General features: G+C 37.6%; 1 protein-coding gene across 1 annotated transcript in view; it reads right to left on the bottom strand.

Annotated features, from left to right (window-relative positions):
- Positions 1–14,482, bottom strand: part of AOX1 (aldehyde oxidase 1) — a 40,286-nt gene extending 25,804 nt beyond the window's left edge. Inside the window, exons 1-16 of the mRNA XM_027678222.1 lie at positions 14,376–14,482; positions 13,368–13,425; positions 12,301–12,397; positions 10,452–10,560; positions 9,785–9,911; positions 9,370–9,431; positions 8,735–8,815; positions 7,743–7,823; positions 6,514–6,658; positions 6,251–6,343; positions 4,652–4,803; positions 4,322–4,415; positions 3,690–3,799; positions 2,668–2,852; positions 1,352–1,514; positions 381–473 (exon numbers count right to left, since the gene is read on the bottom strand). Of these exons, the coding sequence (XP_027534023.1) occupies positions 381–473; positions 1,352–1,514; positions 2,668–2,852; positions 3,690–3,799; positions 4,322–4,415; positions 4,652–4,803; positions 6,251–6,343; positions 6,514–6,658; positions 7,743–7,823; positions 8,735–8,815; positions 9,370–9,431; positions 9,785–9,911; positions 10,452–10,560; positions 12,301–12,397; positions 13,368–13,425; positions 14,376–14,435 (1,710 nt within the window). The 5' untranslated portion in view covers positions 14,436–14,482. The remainder of the gene's footprint in view (positions 1–380; positions 474–1,351; positions 1,515–2,667; positions 2,853–3,689; positions 3,800–4,321; positions 4,416–4,651; positions 4,804–6,250; positions 6,344–6,513; positions 6,659–7,742; positions 7,824–8,734; positions 8,816–9,369; positions 9,432–9,784; positions 9,912–10,451; positions 10,561–12,300; positions 12,398–13,367; positions 13,426–14,375) is intronic.
- Between the last annotated feature and the right edge of the window lie 3,487 nt (positions 14,483–17,969).

Raw genomic sequence — 17,969 nt, 5'->3', positions numbered from 1 at the left:
TTGAGACAATAATACTATAGTGATACTACAGTATATATACACAATACTTGGGCTTTTCAGTCTTTTTTGGTATTTTCTAATTTCTTTCTAATTGGTTTGCACACTGCAATATACAGATTTAAGCAGTCTGACAATGGAGTTTGCTCAGCATATTTGTCTTCGGAGAACTGTTTAGAAGAAGTGAGTATACCCATATGAGTCTATTTTTACAAACATGGATTTTCCAATTGAGATACAGTTAAAGTCAACTACTAAAAGCCTGTTGCCACCAATCCCTTGGAAAATCTGTACCTAAGCTTCACACCAAGGGTCATGCTTGAACCTTGACTTTTTACCAAGTCTTGTAAGGCACAAAACAATGTTAGAATGAAATCACTTGCCTGGTATATTTGGATACTCTGGGGCATTCTGGTTTTGAAATCTTCTAGGATGCTCCTATATTCCATAGGTATGCCAGGATAGTGGCAAGGATCCTGAAAAGGAAGTGAATTAGTAGTAAAACTCACATCTTGAATATTCCAAATAAAAAAGCTAACAACTAAAATCATCAAAGTCTTTATACAGGAAATTCCTTCCAGGCTCAAACTAGAAAGGCTCTAAAGTAACAATTCCAAAACAACGTAGAGTTTTTAGATTTCACTAAATAGTATTTAAAAATATGTTGGATTCAATAAATATGCTTGTTTAAGGTAAGCAACATAAAGCAGGGATAGACAGAAGAGCTTTTTTCTGGGATCTAGTCAAAACTGGTGCAGAATCACTCCAGATTACACTCTTGGTAATAGTCAATTACCTGGTAATGGCAATTTAGAGAAAACAGCTCAAGGTAACACAGAAGAAAACGTAAAAGGGATATTTTTCCTCTTAAGAACAGATTTAAGACAAAAGCAAGTAAATTACACCCAGAATGTACTGGAAAATGAAATTTTAGTGTCCTCATCTCCCAGTCAACAACTCACATGAGAAGGAGAGTTGGTTTAACACCTACAGTGGTTTTCCAAAGCCTGTATTTCTATATTTCTATCTATTTTTGTTTTGAACTACAGACAGATGGAGTAAAATCTCTTGTGTATTTTCTTTGGGCCTGGGAACTCAATACTGATATATTGTTGCATTAACATTGCTCAAATGTCTTTTAAAGCCTCATGTCCAAGGTAAAGCGATCTGAGTGCCTAGAAGTTAAAAAGGCATCTCTCCATCAATCTTTTTAGGAGTAAAACACTTACCTTATTCTGTAGATCTGAACCCCAAAGACAATATTTAGCACACTGTACAAATTGCAAGCACCAACAGAATAAAAAAAACCCCTTTTATTTGCTTGCCCAAAAGCAGACGTGGAGAACTAATTTACCATTGCCTTTAATGACTGTGATATTTCCAGGAAAAATCTGTAGAAGAAACTGACTATCAAAGTTTTCTTATAGTCTATTTTTTCACCACTGGCTGAGCCTGGAAGAGCAATTTCTTTAAGAACTAATCTGCAGGCTTCATCCAACATTTGTTCATTCCAGTGTCTGTTAGGAAGAATAATAGATACAATCAGACCAGGACTAAAAAAAAATAAAATACAAATTGCAGTCATATATTTCTACCACGAACCACAGGCATAATCCTGCTTACACTGAAGCCAAAATATTGACTCCAATAATGCCTGCAATTTTGAAAAACAGTGTAGATCAATGTTGCTCACAGAACTGAGCTCCCTTAAGTCAATGGAATTAAGCACTACCCCAGCATATTTTAAATAAACCAATAAATAATTAAACAAACCCTATTACAGCTTTAAAGCTGCATTAACAGTCTTGCAGAGTATTACCATTCTGCAGATACTATCCTATATTTGAAGAGAAGTAGATAGCAATATTGATGCAAACTGTAGATACTTTCAAGGTATCTGATTAGTTGTTACATTTCCTGACAAACACCTTCTTGAAGGATCTCAGCACTGTTAATTCTCCATAGTTACACAACCCTAGATATGAAAATATTAGTCTGTTAGACTAAATTTAATTATGTAAAGCATCAAAAGAATAATGAGCACTTAATCTAGTGAAACAGTTGCATATTAAATGGTAAAAGAAGCCAGTGGGACTCCATTTAGTGTTGGTCTTACACTGCCTGAATTATTTCCAACTTTTTTCCTCCGAAACTGGTAAAGGTGCTGCAAATTGGGAGGGAAAGTCAGGGACTAATTCCAGAGATTGTTGGGGTCTTGTAGATGAAGAGATATTGGTAAAGGTGAAGGCTTGACTCACACTCCTAACTTTATTGGGCACATCCGAAGTTCTCAAATTTTGTATCTTTTAGAGCCCAACTGAAGGACTCAAGAACACTGGTAAGAGGGGATTATCAAATGTATGGGATACACCATCATTTGCCAATATTTGGGTTCAGGTGCATAACTGACTGATGTTACCTCATCCACCTATCTCACAGCTTATCTCTCATCTCTCTTCGCACACTTTGCACTGGAGTTGCACTTCATGTGCAAACTCCAAAATATAAGAATCCTGAAAAGTCATTGTTAAGGCTTGGCCAGATCATTCACTTGAATGAGGTATCAGCCAGGCAAGTGAAATCTTTCAGTACTTTCCTGTTCCAAGGCAGTACACCCAAGGCTTCAAAGTCCATTTATTCAAAGACATAGACAAGGCAGAGAAATTTTACCTTCCAATAAGTGTGCAACAGGTTTGTTTTGCACAGACTGTTGTTGACACAGCACCTCCATAGAAAATGCTTAAATCCTTTATTATGTCTGTGCCTTCTTCAAAAAGTACTCTCATCCCAGCATTGGTTATTGGAAGAGCATTTTCCCGCCTTGGTGCTTGTCGAAATGCAGAGACATACTCTCCCTGAGCAAGATCAGACAGAAGTAGAAGTATTTAGAGACAGATAAGTATTTGAAAGTGGAAGTTTTTATTGCACTATGTGAAGCAAGAGAATAAAAAATGAAGACCACAAATTCAACTTCCTGAGCATTCAAGACCATACACTTCCTTCTCAGGACCTTTCAGTAGCTTTACCATCTTTGATTTTCTAGCAACTCATACCCAATCCTCCATCACCTACACAGTTTAGATGACCCAGATTTTTTCATGGTAGATAGCTGGAAGACAGGGACCTTGTGGAGTGGAGTTGTGGAAGTTTAGAGGCTTCAAAGTATTACCAAACTTCAGCACTCAGATAACATTACCCATAATTCTCTTATAAGATCCCATATCCACTCTTACAAATCAGTCAGTATCAGTTAATGGCTACTATTCAGTTCAGCAATGTTTATGGAACCACCGTGCACATTCACACTCTTATCCCATTTTAAAGAAAAATCCTCAGGAGATGGCTTGGTGCCAGCCATATCACAGGTGAGCAGCCTGCTCTGGTGAGGACAACGGCAGCCTGTCCAAGACCCCTTTACATAAGAGGGTCTAGACAATTGCTATTGCCCTCATCATTTTAGGGCAAAATTTTGTCTGAATACTACTCTTTATATATCATCACCAGCTACCTGCTAATTGTGCTTTTTGGCTGAAATTGGGAGATAGTATGGCACTGAAAGTGAATAAATGTAAAGAATTCAGAACGTGAACAGTAGCAGGGCTAGTTTAAAGAGAGGATTATGCTCCCTCCTGCTCTTTATTTCACAGTCTTTAACTCTGCATAAAGCAAATTTAAGGAAACTAATAACTTACCTTCCTCGAATGGGGGACATGGACAGAGACTAAGACCTCTTCTGGTGTAATGGTATTGTTACCAACTCCATCTGCAAAAATATCACTCAAAGGAATCTGTCGTTTTCTTCCTAAAAAAAAACCCCAAATCCAGAAATTTCTATACAATTGTGCAATTAACATATATCAATGATACTTTAACTGGCAAGAAATACCTGCCACCTTCCTGAGTAACTAATCACTACAGAGTTTACATGAAAAATTATCAGCTATATGTTTTATAAATTCAAATTCATCTTCCATAACATCATAACACCAGAGTCCTAAAAAAGTGCCCAGAGGTCAATACCCATTCCGTAATCCTCCTTTCCAATACCACCAGTGATGATCCCATCCCCACTCCTGTCAATCTGTTCCAAATCTCTGCAGCTGCTGTTGTCACTACCTTTCATTCAAAGACATAAAGAATGAGGAAGAAAACTGAGCAAGAAAGAACTGCCACAAAAGTGAAAAAATATCAGGATGTTGATTTTTTTTGTTGTTTAGGTTTTGGGTTTATTCCTTAAACTCTCACCTGTTCTTATTTCCCTTCCCCCCATATAATAGGTCCTGTACCTTTGGCACTAATACAGAGACAAGCTATCTCCTCCTACCTCTTGAAGCCAGATTGAGCATGCAGTTGCTGGCTGCCAGAATAGGATTCAAGTCTGAGGTTGATTTTCTACTTATGATGTTTCCACCTAATGACTTGAAAAAAAAGAAAAAGAGATTTACGTCACCTTTCTCTATCACCTTCATGTTTTTATGTTAAGCGACAACATAACATGCAGACTATACATAAGTTAATACATATTGAAAGTTCAAAAAAGAGGTATTGATAGAAAATTCACAGCAAAATCAAAATGCAAGGGTTACATGTGGTCAGGACCGATTTCATATTTGCTACAATTGTTTCAAATTATTGCAAGGAATGCACAACATACAGCAACGTTTCGTATCTGTTCTCCACCCAGAGTTCTTAATTGCTGCAAGACAGCACAGAAAACCTTTGTCTTCTCTTCAGGGAGCTCTGAGATTGCATTTGTCAAGATGTCTTTCACTAGAGAGAGGCTGCAGGCAGCTCCCAGAGTTAGTCCTGTAACCAAAAGATTATGAAAATGTAAGGTGTGCATTGTTTTATCACCTGGGTTTTAAACTATGTACAGACTGTAGAGCTGGGGCTGCTCATGTGGAATACAGGCAGATAAAAGGAGAGGGGTCTTTCCATATTAAAGGACTGTGACCTTTCATTTCAGGAGACCGAGGGTAAAATCTCTAGAAGTGATGAAACTGAGCTAATAGCTCACCTCTTTCTTCATCAGCTTCAAAATGCTTTCAACAGATTCTTCCTATTTTTAAACATGATTTTCATCATAATTTGGTCTTGCTTTGCATATGTACATTCTAGTTCTTCTCCTAAGGTATGGGTAGGTAGCACTGGCAACAAAAAAACCAAACAGCCCTAACAACGAATATAGTATTCTTTTTCCCACTAGTAAGAGAACTTGTATGCATTTATTTGAGGAGTTGTAAATTTTTTGGTAATAATATTTTTTTTTAAATGTCAAACAGTTCCTTTCTGTTCAAAATAATTATTTATGTAATATATTAATGTTTTTAATGAACACTGAAATTCAATCAAAATATGAATAAAAATATGTATAACTTACATTACTTTTAGTCAAGCAAAGCAATATTAAATTTTGTGTATTTAAAACAAAGATTTAACCAAAACACATTTTGCATTTAAATCTGATTAAAGAAAGGAAATATTACTTCTGGCTGGCAAACTAAACTGCATATCTATTGTTTCAGAACTAGTAAGTCTCACCTTCTCATACCTAGGTTTTTATTTATAGACTTTAAAAAAAGCATTAAGCATTCTCCCAGCTTCTTTTCAATTCCCAGCTCCTTTTCAGCTAAAAAAACCCTAGTTTTTTAATAGAATTGGATGATTGAAATAAAAAAGATATTCTAAATGCAATGACAAAACTGTCAAATACAATTTACCACTTATAAAAAAGTGGGTTCAGGCATATAGCGAGTAATTTCATTAGATATAGGATATGACTTCCCTTAAAATTTTGGCAGTAATTTATATTTAATTAATTTAGACTATGATGGTAAATTTAAACCTATTTCTAGTTGTCATTAATACATATTAGCTATGCCAGTTTAATCACAGCCTTTTTTCTAATGTAAACAAGCATGCCATGTGCCAAGTCTCTCTGTGGTTCTGTATGGGTCTCTCTCTGCTATTCAGCAGAGCATGGTACAGAGATCACAGGGCAAATATTGCATGACTTAGCACCAGAACCAGTATTACCAGAATAATCACCCTTGCACTAAGGCCCGAGGTAATGTTGCTGGTCAGCACTGCACTGCATCATGAAGACAAATCATGCACTGGGATGGTGGCCACAGAACCAAGCATGGTTAGGAATGAGTTACAAAGCACTTCACAACTTCAGCACTATGGAATGGAGCAGCATTCCTTACTGCAAAGAAATTTCCTATGTCTGAATAAAGTTAAGTCTACTGACCATCATCTGTGCATTTCACCACATTCAGATCTGGGATCCTTGCAGGAGCAATAAGAACTGGATGGAACACACCTCTAAATTTCATCTCAGGTCCTGCAAGACAAGAATATACTTAGAGAAGACACATTTTCCATAATGACAATTCCAACTTAGTGGAGTGTAAGCTTAAGGATGAAGATGCCAAAAGAATGACAAATGTAGCCCCACTCCTCCCATGCACACTGGAATTACAGCAACAGGAGCCATTCTGATTGTACGCATACCCACACCGGTGTTCCCAACCACAAGAGGTGCTTTGGGGTGGGCAGCTTTCAGATCCAGTAATTCATCCAAGCTTACGGGAGAGATCCATGTCACTCGCTCCCCATGAAAAAGCAGAGTTCTTTTTGGTTGATTTTCAGCCATTCTCTGATGGGGAAATATGGCAGATTGAAATATTTAGATGTGCAGATAGGTATGAGATCTAATAGACACTGGACTGAAAGTCCAGTGTGTTCTTAAACAGTGGCAGTTCTACTTAAGCCTTTCAAATTGGACAAAAATAGGACAGAAATGTTATGCTGGCTCTTTGCATAGTGCTGAAATTCTAGACTGTGTGGTGAAATGTTTTCAAGTAATTCCAAAGGGCTAAACAAGATTGATAATAAATAATCCCCAAGCAAAAGATGTAGGCATAGATCTTGCACTTGCTAAAACTGTTCGAAAAGTGATAAAAAATACTAAAGGAGGTGTTTACCTCCTTAGCTGGCTAGAGTCACCAGTGACACTGGCAGGAGCATCCCTTTCTGGATTACACATCCATTTAAGTGTCTCTGGCTGTTCTACCGCTGTTCATGGATTGCTTGGAAATAGCCTATGAACTAGTAGTGATACAAACGCACAGTCAAGAACCCCTGTCTTACAGTTATGAACCTTTCTCCACAGCAGCCAGCTAGATACAGAGAGTTTGGCTTTAAATCTCTAGATTGACAATAATGTAGAGCAAAGAGCTTTCATTTTTTCTAGGCAAATACTGCTGTCAATAATTAAGGATTCCTAACACTTTCCATTCCATCTGTTTATATCTTTGGCATACCGTAATCACTGGGTATAAACACTCCCTGATCTGGGTGGCTGAGGCTGACATTTTGACAGAAAAGACTAACAAAACTATTTAGCCACAAAATGGGGAAAAATTGTTGTTTACCCAATGTTAAAAAGTGTTTGCAATTCACTTTGCTGCAAAGCATTTATATCTTCAGATGCTGCACTGAAAACCCAGTTAAGGTTACTTCTTTGTCTTCTCACTTAACACCTAACTCTACAACTTCATTTTCCCAATATGGCTTTTTTTTGGTATGCGAATATTCAATAAGCTTACTGAAAAAAGGAGTGTAATTTTGGATTGACATTAAAATGTTTTGACATTTCTTCTGATGAATTACTGCTAAGCAGGACTTAAGAATTAATTCTGAATGGAGCTAAAGAGTAGTCTACAAGCAGCAAAAGTTACCATTAGTTCTGGAGGAAATATAAGCTCCTGAGTGGCATCTAAGGGCTGGAATTCATCTGTTGAAAACAGGCTGGTGGAAACCTTACAAAGAAAGAAGACAAGCAAAGACCAAAAATTTTCTCTCATCATTAATTTCATACAACAACAATGAAACCAACCAAAACCAAAACCAAACCATGAGGCACCGACTGCAGTCACTAGAAAACTAGTAATTCCAATATTATTCAGATTTGTTGTTATATTCCCATGCATCATTTGGAGCTGCTGAGGTGAAGGAAGTGTTCATAACAGTTTCTTAGATTTTACTACTAACACAAATGACAGAGCAGAGGCAAGCAACTGAAGGACTAAATACAGGCTTCCTGTAGTCCTACTATAAGAAACTAGTTTCATGCCAATCTAAAGGACACACAACCGAAAGAAGTAGATAAGATATTATTGAAAGAAAATTGAGAAAAAAGTGAAATAGTTGTATGGAAAAGAGATTTCACATAAAATCACAATCTGATTTTTTAGAGTATATCAGCTCTTCAAACTCAAGTCAGCAGTCAGATTCCTAAGAGATCAATGCTTACACTCAGACTGATCATTGATTTAAGAAAATTTCACATATATCCTGATTTCTTGCATAATGTAATTCTCAACGTGTGAGTAGAGCTCAGACTATTAATAGTAAGTACTGAAACCCAAAAGCTGCTCAAGTCTCAGCTCTGGAGATCCAAACTACCTTACACCAATTATCTGGCATGTTATTGTCTCCACATAAAAACACATACATACAAAATACTCCAAATATATGTACAAAATACATACATACAAATACTCAAAAGTTTTTGTGAGTCATAATAAAATCTCTCATATATTATGTAAGGTGGAGGACAAAAATGGCAGAGTATACTACATTTACTTTAATTACAAGAAAAAAAGCTATGCAATATTCTTTCTCTAAGTTTTATATTTAAATGGGATAGGTGAAATACTTAAAACCTTACCTTCTCTTCCTTGTCAAACAAATCTTCTTCCTGATCCAAGCAACATTTTCCATTTGCTTTCATTTGACAACAAACAGATTCCTAAAATAGGAATATCCCATTAGTGAAATATTGCCCAGAATGGCAATGAGTTAAAGCTGGTAAGAGTGACTCTATATTTCAATAAAGTTCTAGATTAAGGTTAATAACAAGCCAAATTAGAAGCATTATATGTTAAAGAAGTGATATTAAAAAATAATTTAAAATCATCAGATATTGAAGTCCTTAATACAAAATAATTCATACTATGCGAAATGCAGTTGACTTTTTGAGAGCACATGTAGATGGCCTGTATTATTTCCTTTACAAAATGTTCACTCCCATGTCTTTCTATGTAGGTTTCTGACATGTTGCATTACGTGATAAATTACTAAGAATGCGGATCCAAATTCTGCTTTTATTCATGCCAGTACTAACCCACAGTAAACCCTGTACATTTGTGTTAATCAATATTATTCACAGGTTAGGCCACCTACTCAGACCTACATCTCTTAACAGAGAAAAGCGATGATCTTAAGGAAAATCTTGATGGTTTGTATACACACATACATTAATGGGCCCAATCTAGTAATCCTATCATCGCTACTTCTTCTTACCTTACAGAAGGTTTTACAGGCATCTAGGATTGGCCTATATCCGGTACAGCGGCACAAGTTCCCTAAAAAAAGAAAATCAGCCAAAAAAAGCTTTTCTCTAAGGCATGTGGCTTTATAATGTCACGTCTTTATATGAAGCTTTTATATAAAGCACTTCAAAAGACATATGGGGATGTTTTGAACTCCTGTCTCTGAAACAGTCTACAACTTCGTGCTTCATTTTCCATGAGAAAAGAATAACAGGGAATACAAGGACTGCATCCAGTAGCACCTCTGCTGAGAAGCACAATTTGTACAGAGTACATCTATCCATGCATGCCTGTGTACTCACACAGACAGATACTCATATATACAGAGCATCTGAAGAAAAATCCTTCAGAGACACACCTGTACACTAAGAAGTGGCAATACTTACCAGCCAGAGCTGCAATCATCTGCTCTGAAGTTGGTTCTGGGTGGTTTCTCAGCAAAGTGTATATGGACATCACCATTCCAGGCGTGCAGAAACCACACTGGGAGCCATGGCACTTGGCAAGTCTTTCCTGAAATGAAATACCACAAACAGCACTCCTGCCAGCATTCATCTCCACTCCAATGAATTCTCTCTTAAATGGGAGATGCCATGGCAAATCTCGTCTTCACAGTAAATCGGACTTTTTAAGTAAAACACTTTAAGCAATATCAAATAAGAGCAATTATTTTGGGTGTGATGTCCAGGCACATCTTACTAAGGAAGCTAGCTTTCAGTGGACTTCTGTCTTTTTTGCATTTATACTAAAACAGCAGCTAAAGGGGCATTGTCCAAGATGTGCCATTAGCCCAAACAGAGCACAAGCCTGATCCGTTCCAACAATCCCTATATACCAACTACTTGATCACACTGTCAGTATTAAAGCAAGGTCTACCATATATCATCAGCCTTGATTCATCAACCATCAGAAACCCATGTTGTCCTCTATTACCATTTAGGAGGTAAATAATCATGATATGAAATTCCCATGCCCTGAAAGCACTGCCGCTAAAGCCAGTCCACACAAAAAAGAAATCAGTAACCCTCTTACACAGTGACACTGTACTCTCACCTGAACTGGATGAATCCTGGTTTTTGTACTTCCAACACCTTCCACTGTAGTCACTGCTGCACCATACAAGGAGCAAATGGGAAGCAAACATGCATTGGCTGAATAATGTCTTCGGAACATAAAGGAGAATCAAGAACATGAATGTTATTTTATTCTAATAAAAGTGTGAAAATTATTTTTCAGTCAGTCAAGTCACTATCATCATTTGGAATGAGAAGGGATCGCTTGCTACCTGTGTCTCATGTCCTCAATATAAAAAAACATATCTATGAGGACAGTTCTATAGAATTTAAATCTTCCTCAATACTTCAGTCTTTTCTAATTACTCTCCTGTTTCCCCTGCCCACAAGCAACCTGTCAACTGTATCTTGGAGGAGGAAGATGGGGAAGGGAGGATTGGTGTAGTCATTTGAAGGAAATAAAGCATTACTGCTGCAAATTTATAATCAAATTTCTCAGCCAAACGAAATTATGATGTAAAATAAATATCATATTAAATAGCAACAACATGCCAAAATGAAAATTCTTCAAAGTTTTTAATCATTAAAATAAAAATCTTTGTTTTTCTAATACAGCTGAAGTGTTTCTTTTCAAGAGCCATTCTGACTCTTTTAATTCCAACACTTTCGGTAACTTAGAACTTTTTCATTTGCATCGCATTCCAATGTAATGCAGCTATTTAAAAGAACAACTGGAACATTTTTCCCCTCACCTAATAAACAGTTCAATTGACAATGACCTGTAACCATTTAACAATTTGATTGGAGTTTTCTCAATTTAAAAGTAATCTATTCTATTTTTTAGCTTAATGAAACTTGGGTTCTGGGTTTCAAAGTCCTTCTTTTTGTGGGTGGGATATAAGGGAGAGAGTTCAGTATTGAAGGGCTGGTAAGACTCAAACTTCTGCCAGCCGTACCTTCCCACCAGTCATATGACAAAACTAGTGTGCTGGTTTGTGCTGGGACAGAGTTCATTTTCTTCAAAGCAGCCAGCATGAAGCTGTGTTTTTGATTTGTGCTGATTTGTTTTTGATTATTGCTGATAACACAGGGATGTTTAGTTACTGCTGAGCAGGGCTTACACTGAGTTAGGGTCTTTTCTGCCCCTCACCCCACCCCACCAGCGAGGGGGCTGAAGGGCACAAGAAGTTGAGTGGCACACAGCCAGGACAGCTGTGTCAAACTGACCAAAGGGATACTCCATAGCATAGAGTCTCATGCTCAGCATACAGAGCTAGGGGAAGGGGGGGATGTTTGGAGTGATGGTGTTTGTCTTGTCAAGTAATTGCTACATGTGATAGAGCCCTGCTGTCCTGCAGATGGCTGGACACCTGCCTGCTGATGGGAAGTTGTGAGTGAATTACTTACTTTGCTTTGCTTGCATGAGCAGCTTTTGTTTTATCTATTAAACTGTTCTTTATGTCAACCCACGAGTTTTCTCACTTTCACCTTTCTGATTGTCTCCCCCATCCTGCCAGGGGCAATGAGTGTGTGGCTCTGTGATGCTCAGCTTTCAGCTGGAGATAAACCACAATACAGAGCTGCAGGTAGGAGCCACATTCCAGTGGTCAATACAAAGGTCTTAAATTAATGCCTCCCAAAACCTCCTTGCAGGAGCTGTTGGAATATACAAGCCAATCCAGGATTTGAGTATGATACTTCAGCAAATTTACAATATATCTGAATCAATAGTACTTTTACAGCATTCTCTTGAATTACAGTCACCCTTACTTTAGATTTTTTCACTATTAAGTACATATTTTACAATTCTTTTTACAGTTTCATATCTGGAAATAGTAGCTACAATTATAAAATTCTATGTAGTTTTCAACATTTTCTGTTAAGGATACCGTATCTTCTTTGAAGCTGGCTCATAAGTTGATATCATCACTGTGCAGGCACCACAGCCACCTCCTCCACAGCCATACTTAGTTCCTGTAAGACGGACTGAAAGTGCTGTTATTAGGGAAAAACAACTATCTAGTTCCATTCTGGTCTTTATGCTGCTCAAAGACTTGGGGCCACCTTTTTTCCTAAACCTCTAAGGAACTTACAATTAGTTTGGTAACATAGCTTATGCATCAGACTCCTTTCTATGTTGCATTGAAATTTTGAATGAAAATAATTGAAGCTAAGGAATGACATGACCAAAATCCTGTCCTCAAGAAAACAGAAAACTTGATTTGGACTTATTTTGGAAGAGGAGTAAATTGGGACAGAAAGAGGAACTGAAAAATAGTTTTCCAAGTGAAAATATGAAAGGAAGTAACATGTAATGGACAAACCAGCTATATACCTGAAATTGTAGTGGACCACTGAAAACCATATCCCAGTTTTTCCCAGAAGGCCCATTTATAGTAAGGATATTAACCTTGCATCTCATCTGAAAGATCACACTTCTGAGAGAAGTGCTCATTTCTGTGAATCTGGAACAGTGGCCAATCTGAAGCTGTGAATCAACAAACAGATAATTTAATATTCCAAAGCCACCAAAAAGGAAGATGCCTTTCTCCGCCTCAAAATCCCATCAGACTCAGGGTCTCATCACAATGTATTTTCCTGGGAGAGAGACTATTACAAAACTTGGAGACTTCTATTCTGTCAAGCTTTATGTACACTGGCCACAAGGTTTTTAGGCTTCTTTACGAGGGGAGAGAGGAGGAACACAGATAAACACATACTCATCATGCCTGATGGCACAATTTTGTGTGTTTAGGAAACTAGGCTAAAAGTACAGTAGCTCAACTGAACAGTATTTGGATTAAGAAAGAGACATTATTTAATAAGGTTGGTTTATCTTAGGGGAATCACAACTTCCTTAACCTAGTAATTAAACCTTGAATTAAAATTTATGAGAATTTTGCTTGAATAAGGCTTTCACATGAGTGACTTTAGGGAACAGACAAGAAAAGGATACGCCTCTTTCGAAGATAAGATAGCAGCATTTCTTCAGGATCAGCATTTTTCTCTATTATCTGCAGTAAGAAATTAAAAACAAGGTTTAAATAAGAAACCAAGGCTTTTCAAAATGCAGTGCACAGACTACATTCCCAGAAAGCCAGAAGAGAATCATTCTCTGCTTCCCTCTCATAGAACTAAACAAATTGCCAAACACCGCAGGAGAGTTTGGGCTGCTTCTGGAAATTCCTTCTCAGGCAGATAGGTTTCCAGAAAAGAAGTGTCAGGGCACCTTGCAACTACTAAAAATAACTGTTGCTCAGTGAAAGGCTACACTGAGGGAACTGACCTTTGGCCACACTGGAAATAAAAATGCAGCAGAACTTTGCTACCATAGTGACAGCATAAAGAAATAATGATTTGCAGATTTTAGAGTCTCCCTGGTACTTTGATGCACTGCAATGATCTTTTAAGGCTGTCAGCAGCAGCAATTTCTTTTCTAGCTTTATTTGTAAGAACTTTCACTTGCTGTAATCATCTGACAACAGAGAGCAACAGGAACATCTACATTCTTGATCAAGTAAAGCATTTCTTATTCTGTTGCTTAGAATCAGCTAGTCCCTTACAGTTGCTTTGGATCAACAACCAGTCCTTGAAATACTATCTTTATGGTCAATAGTCCATGTTTTGGCACCAGAGTCTTGTTGACTTTCAGTTGTGCTTCTGAAAATCTGATACCATCAAAGATGAGAAGCCAGACACATACAAATGAAAAAAATAGACTGCTTACCAGCCAAAATTGATACCCAGCTGAAAGTCTGTTTCACTTTGACACGTTTTTTCCCCCCAAACACAGCAGAAGTAGCTAAAATGGGATGAAACCATGTCTATTCTGGAGGCTTCTGTGAGGATTCAGTTATACTCCCATGAAGAAGTCTGAGGAAGCCAAATCTGTGCCCACACCCTTCGAGGTTCCTTCTGGCACAGCAGCCCCTCTTTCTCCACACTCTTTCCGGGCAATACTTACCTTCCTCCCATTCACATAGAAAACGAGCTCGTCAGCCGCCACCTTCCCTTGCAGAGCCATCGTGCCCAGCCCCGGAACCAGCGGAGCCCGGGCAGCCGGAGCGGCCTCGGCAGCGGGGCGGGGCAGCGGGGCGGGCAGCGAGAGCGGGGCCGCTCGGAGCGCGACACTGACGCTGTGAAACGTTGGGAGGCTCTTATAAAACTATCTCCTAGGCTGGTTTTAAATTGTGATAAAATCCAGCAATGTAGTGATCATGAGCCCAATGGAATTCTTGGTTATATATGCATTCACAAAGTAATTGTCAGTAACTTCCAGGTACCAAACCCATTTTTACAGGCTACTTGTGCAGGCAAGGGTTTATAGAAACATAAATATTTTCCTCTTTCTGTTTAATCTAAATATATAGAATTAATTTCCTACAAAATTTTAAACAAAATCTTTATAGCTGGTAAACTAAAATATTAAATGCAAAAAAAAAATCAGATTAAGTGAGCATGAGAAAAAAGCAACTTTGAAGCTATAAAGAGAAGTTCAAATTACCTTATCCTCAGCAAAATTACCTTAATCCCTGCTGATGGCTACAGATTGATTTTTATCTCAAAAATCATGAGCTGTTTATACATCTTTTTCCTGGAAAGAGCTTCTAATATATCAAATGATCTGGTAAAACAAGGACACTTAGTGAAGATGCAAAGGCAATGTAACATTCTTTATGCTGCATTTATGTGATCATTTTGGGGAACAATTAAAAGAAATACATCCTAGAAAAAAACCAAGTGAATTTTCTGTGTTCTATTATAGAACATTAATTTGAGCAACAAGAAGAGTAAGAATGGAGAAAGCAAGGGAAGAAGGGCAGTAGCAACAATAATATGATTTTAGAGTTACTTAAACTGACTTCTGGGCATCTTCGGGCCATTTTCTTTATCTTTTTTTTTACTTTGAAAGATACCTATACTAAAAGGAATGGAAGAAATGAAGGCATAAAGACCTAGGCCTTATACTTTTATTGAAAATTACATGCTTATATTTGGAACACCGTAGCAGTGTAGCTGGTAACACCTGATGCCTTGTGGAACAACAGGACTATCACTGAAAAAATAATTAAGACCATCTCCTTATTTATTTTCTGGGAAGATGAAGCTTCTGTTTCTATCTTTCAAACTGCAGGCAATAGAGAGCAACAACCATTTAAAAAACCACTGTGTTTTGCTGCTTTAGTGCCAGCACTGGGAACACAAGCTGTAACAAGCACTTCTTTGGGATTTCTAATGACACAGCCAGTGATGTTGACAAATAATGGAAGCTAGCAAGAACATTTCAATTAAAAAGAAAACAAATTAATTACAAACTTGGTTAAAAAAAAAAAAAAGACAAGGAAAAAATGCATAAAATTTTCTATGGGTAATTCTTTTTAAAATAACATTGGATGAGGATAGAATCTATCTTCCCAACCATTTCTGCAGCTCTTCATAATGGTCTTGCTAATGTGGTGACATACACACCATGCTTCAGAAAGAAAAAGTCTATTTGCTTAAACTTTTCAGAGTAATTTTAACAGCTCTGTTTTGCCATGCAGATCACATTGCCTGGATGATAAGACAAGTTTTTTATTGGGAAAATTTTCATACTGATTGAATACTCTTTTTTCCTGTGAGGTTCTGGATGAAAACATCTTGCTGTCCTTATTGCTGTACATTTACGATCTTTGCATGGTCTCTGGAACTGGTGACCACAGCTAGACAAGCTCTCTGTTTAGGGGATGAAGGTCCTTACCTCACTAGTCCTGTATTTAACTCCAAATTGTCCTACAGGATCTCCGGAAGCTGCCTTGAGGCTACAGACTGTAATAAAAAAACCACAACAGAAAACAGTTGTGGTATTATTGAAGTATTTGTAAATAATGCTTTTGTGCCTCAGTGTTTATGATTATAGTTCTTACATGTAGAACAGACATACTTGAAAACTACATCCAGGAATATATTTTGATATTCATGACTCACTTTTCTGTCAAAATATGCAGCTGAAATTCTGGAGAATTTCTTCTCACAAGAGAAGGATGTAGGTTCCTCTTGTTGAACTTCTTGAGATTCCTCTTGGCTCATTTCTCCAGCCTGTCCAGATCCCTCTGGACAGAACCATCCAGTATTTCAGCCACTCCTTCTGGTTTTGTATCAACTGCAATTTTGCATAGGGTGCACTCTGCCTTGTCATACAGGTTGTTAATAAAGGTGTTAAACAGTGTTGGCCCCAGTATAAAACCCTAAGGAGCATTAGTGTTTTGCCTCCAGCTGGACCATGTGCCACTAATCACAACCCCTCTGGGTTTTCAACCCACCTCACTGTGCACTTAACACCTCCTTTGTCAGCTTGTTTGTGGAATGTTATCAGATATAATGTCAAAAGCCTTACTAAAGCTGAGACAAACAATATCTACTGCTCTACCTTCACCCATCAAGCTAGTTGGAGAAGACCATCAGGTTAATAAAGCCTCATTTCCTGTTTGTAAATCACTGCCAGCTACTGTCTCTAACATGTGTTAAAGGACTATTTTCTCCATCAGCTTTCCAGGTTACAATGAAATCTACAATGAAGTACAAAAAGTAAAATTTTTAAGAATCTTTTTAAGCATATATTATAAATTTCAAAGAATATATATCCTTAAGCATATATTACAAATTTAAGAGTAGCAGTTACACTTCTTAAAAAGAGACATACTGTATCAGACAAAAGGTCTCGCTAACCAAAGAACTGGTCTCTGAAAGTTTCAACAGTGAATGCCCTTGGAAAAAGTATAAAAATTGGTCAAATGCATAGTAAGGCTTCTCTAGGATTCTCTTACAGTCTTCAACAATTTGCAATTCAGAGACGTCCTGCGCCAGAATGGTGTTTCTGGTAACTCCTCATAGTTTTTTCTTCTATTAATGTGTCTGATCAATTTTTAAGCCGATGTAAATTAGTGACATCTAGTGCATATTGCGTGAGCAACTACCATCTCTAACTATAATAAGTTAACTTATTTGTATCTCATTAAAAACAAGCTCTGGCTATCTTTGTTGCAAAATTAACCTGAACCTTACCCGTTGTAATCTGTAAAAGTTGTGTGGGCTGTGAGCTGCAGCCTGCAGCTGGCAGCATCTGCAAATGAGGTAATGACAGAAAACTGTTTGTCTGCTGACAGCTCATTATGGAATGCAGAATGTTATTCATGAGAATTCAGGGGGGAGGAGTACAGAACCCTGACAGCTGAATGGTAAGTGTGGTTGTATTAGTCATCACACCAGCACTCTCAGTTGGAAACTCAAGGTGTTGCTTTGTCTGGATCCTATTCCCTATTGAATTTCCATTGCAGTGATCTTCCTGGCTGCCTCTGGCGTGTACTCTGGACACTAGACTTCTCTCCACTATTCCTCAGTGAGACTTCCTTATTCAAATTTCAGTATGATTCTGTCAAATCCCAAAGTCAACTATCAAAAAAAAAAAGGGACTGTCTCCATCTATTTCAATAAATTTATCAAAATTTGGGATGCATGTGTCTGTTCCAAACAGTACTGAGAAATGGTTCTACTCAAAATAAATATGAAAAACTCACAC

This window comes from Neopelma chrysocephalum, unplaced genomic scaffold (genome assembly GCF_003984885.1).
Source record: "Neopelma chrysocephalum unplaced genomic scaffold, ASM398488v2 Primary Assembly neopelma1_44, whole genome shotgun sequence".
NCBI classification, from domain to species: domain Eukaryota; kingdom Metazoa; phylum Chordata; class Aves; order Passeriformes; family Pipridae; genus Neopelma; species Neopelma chrysocephalum.
This window is presented reverse-complemented; position numbering and strand designations above follow the sequence as displayed.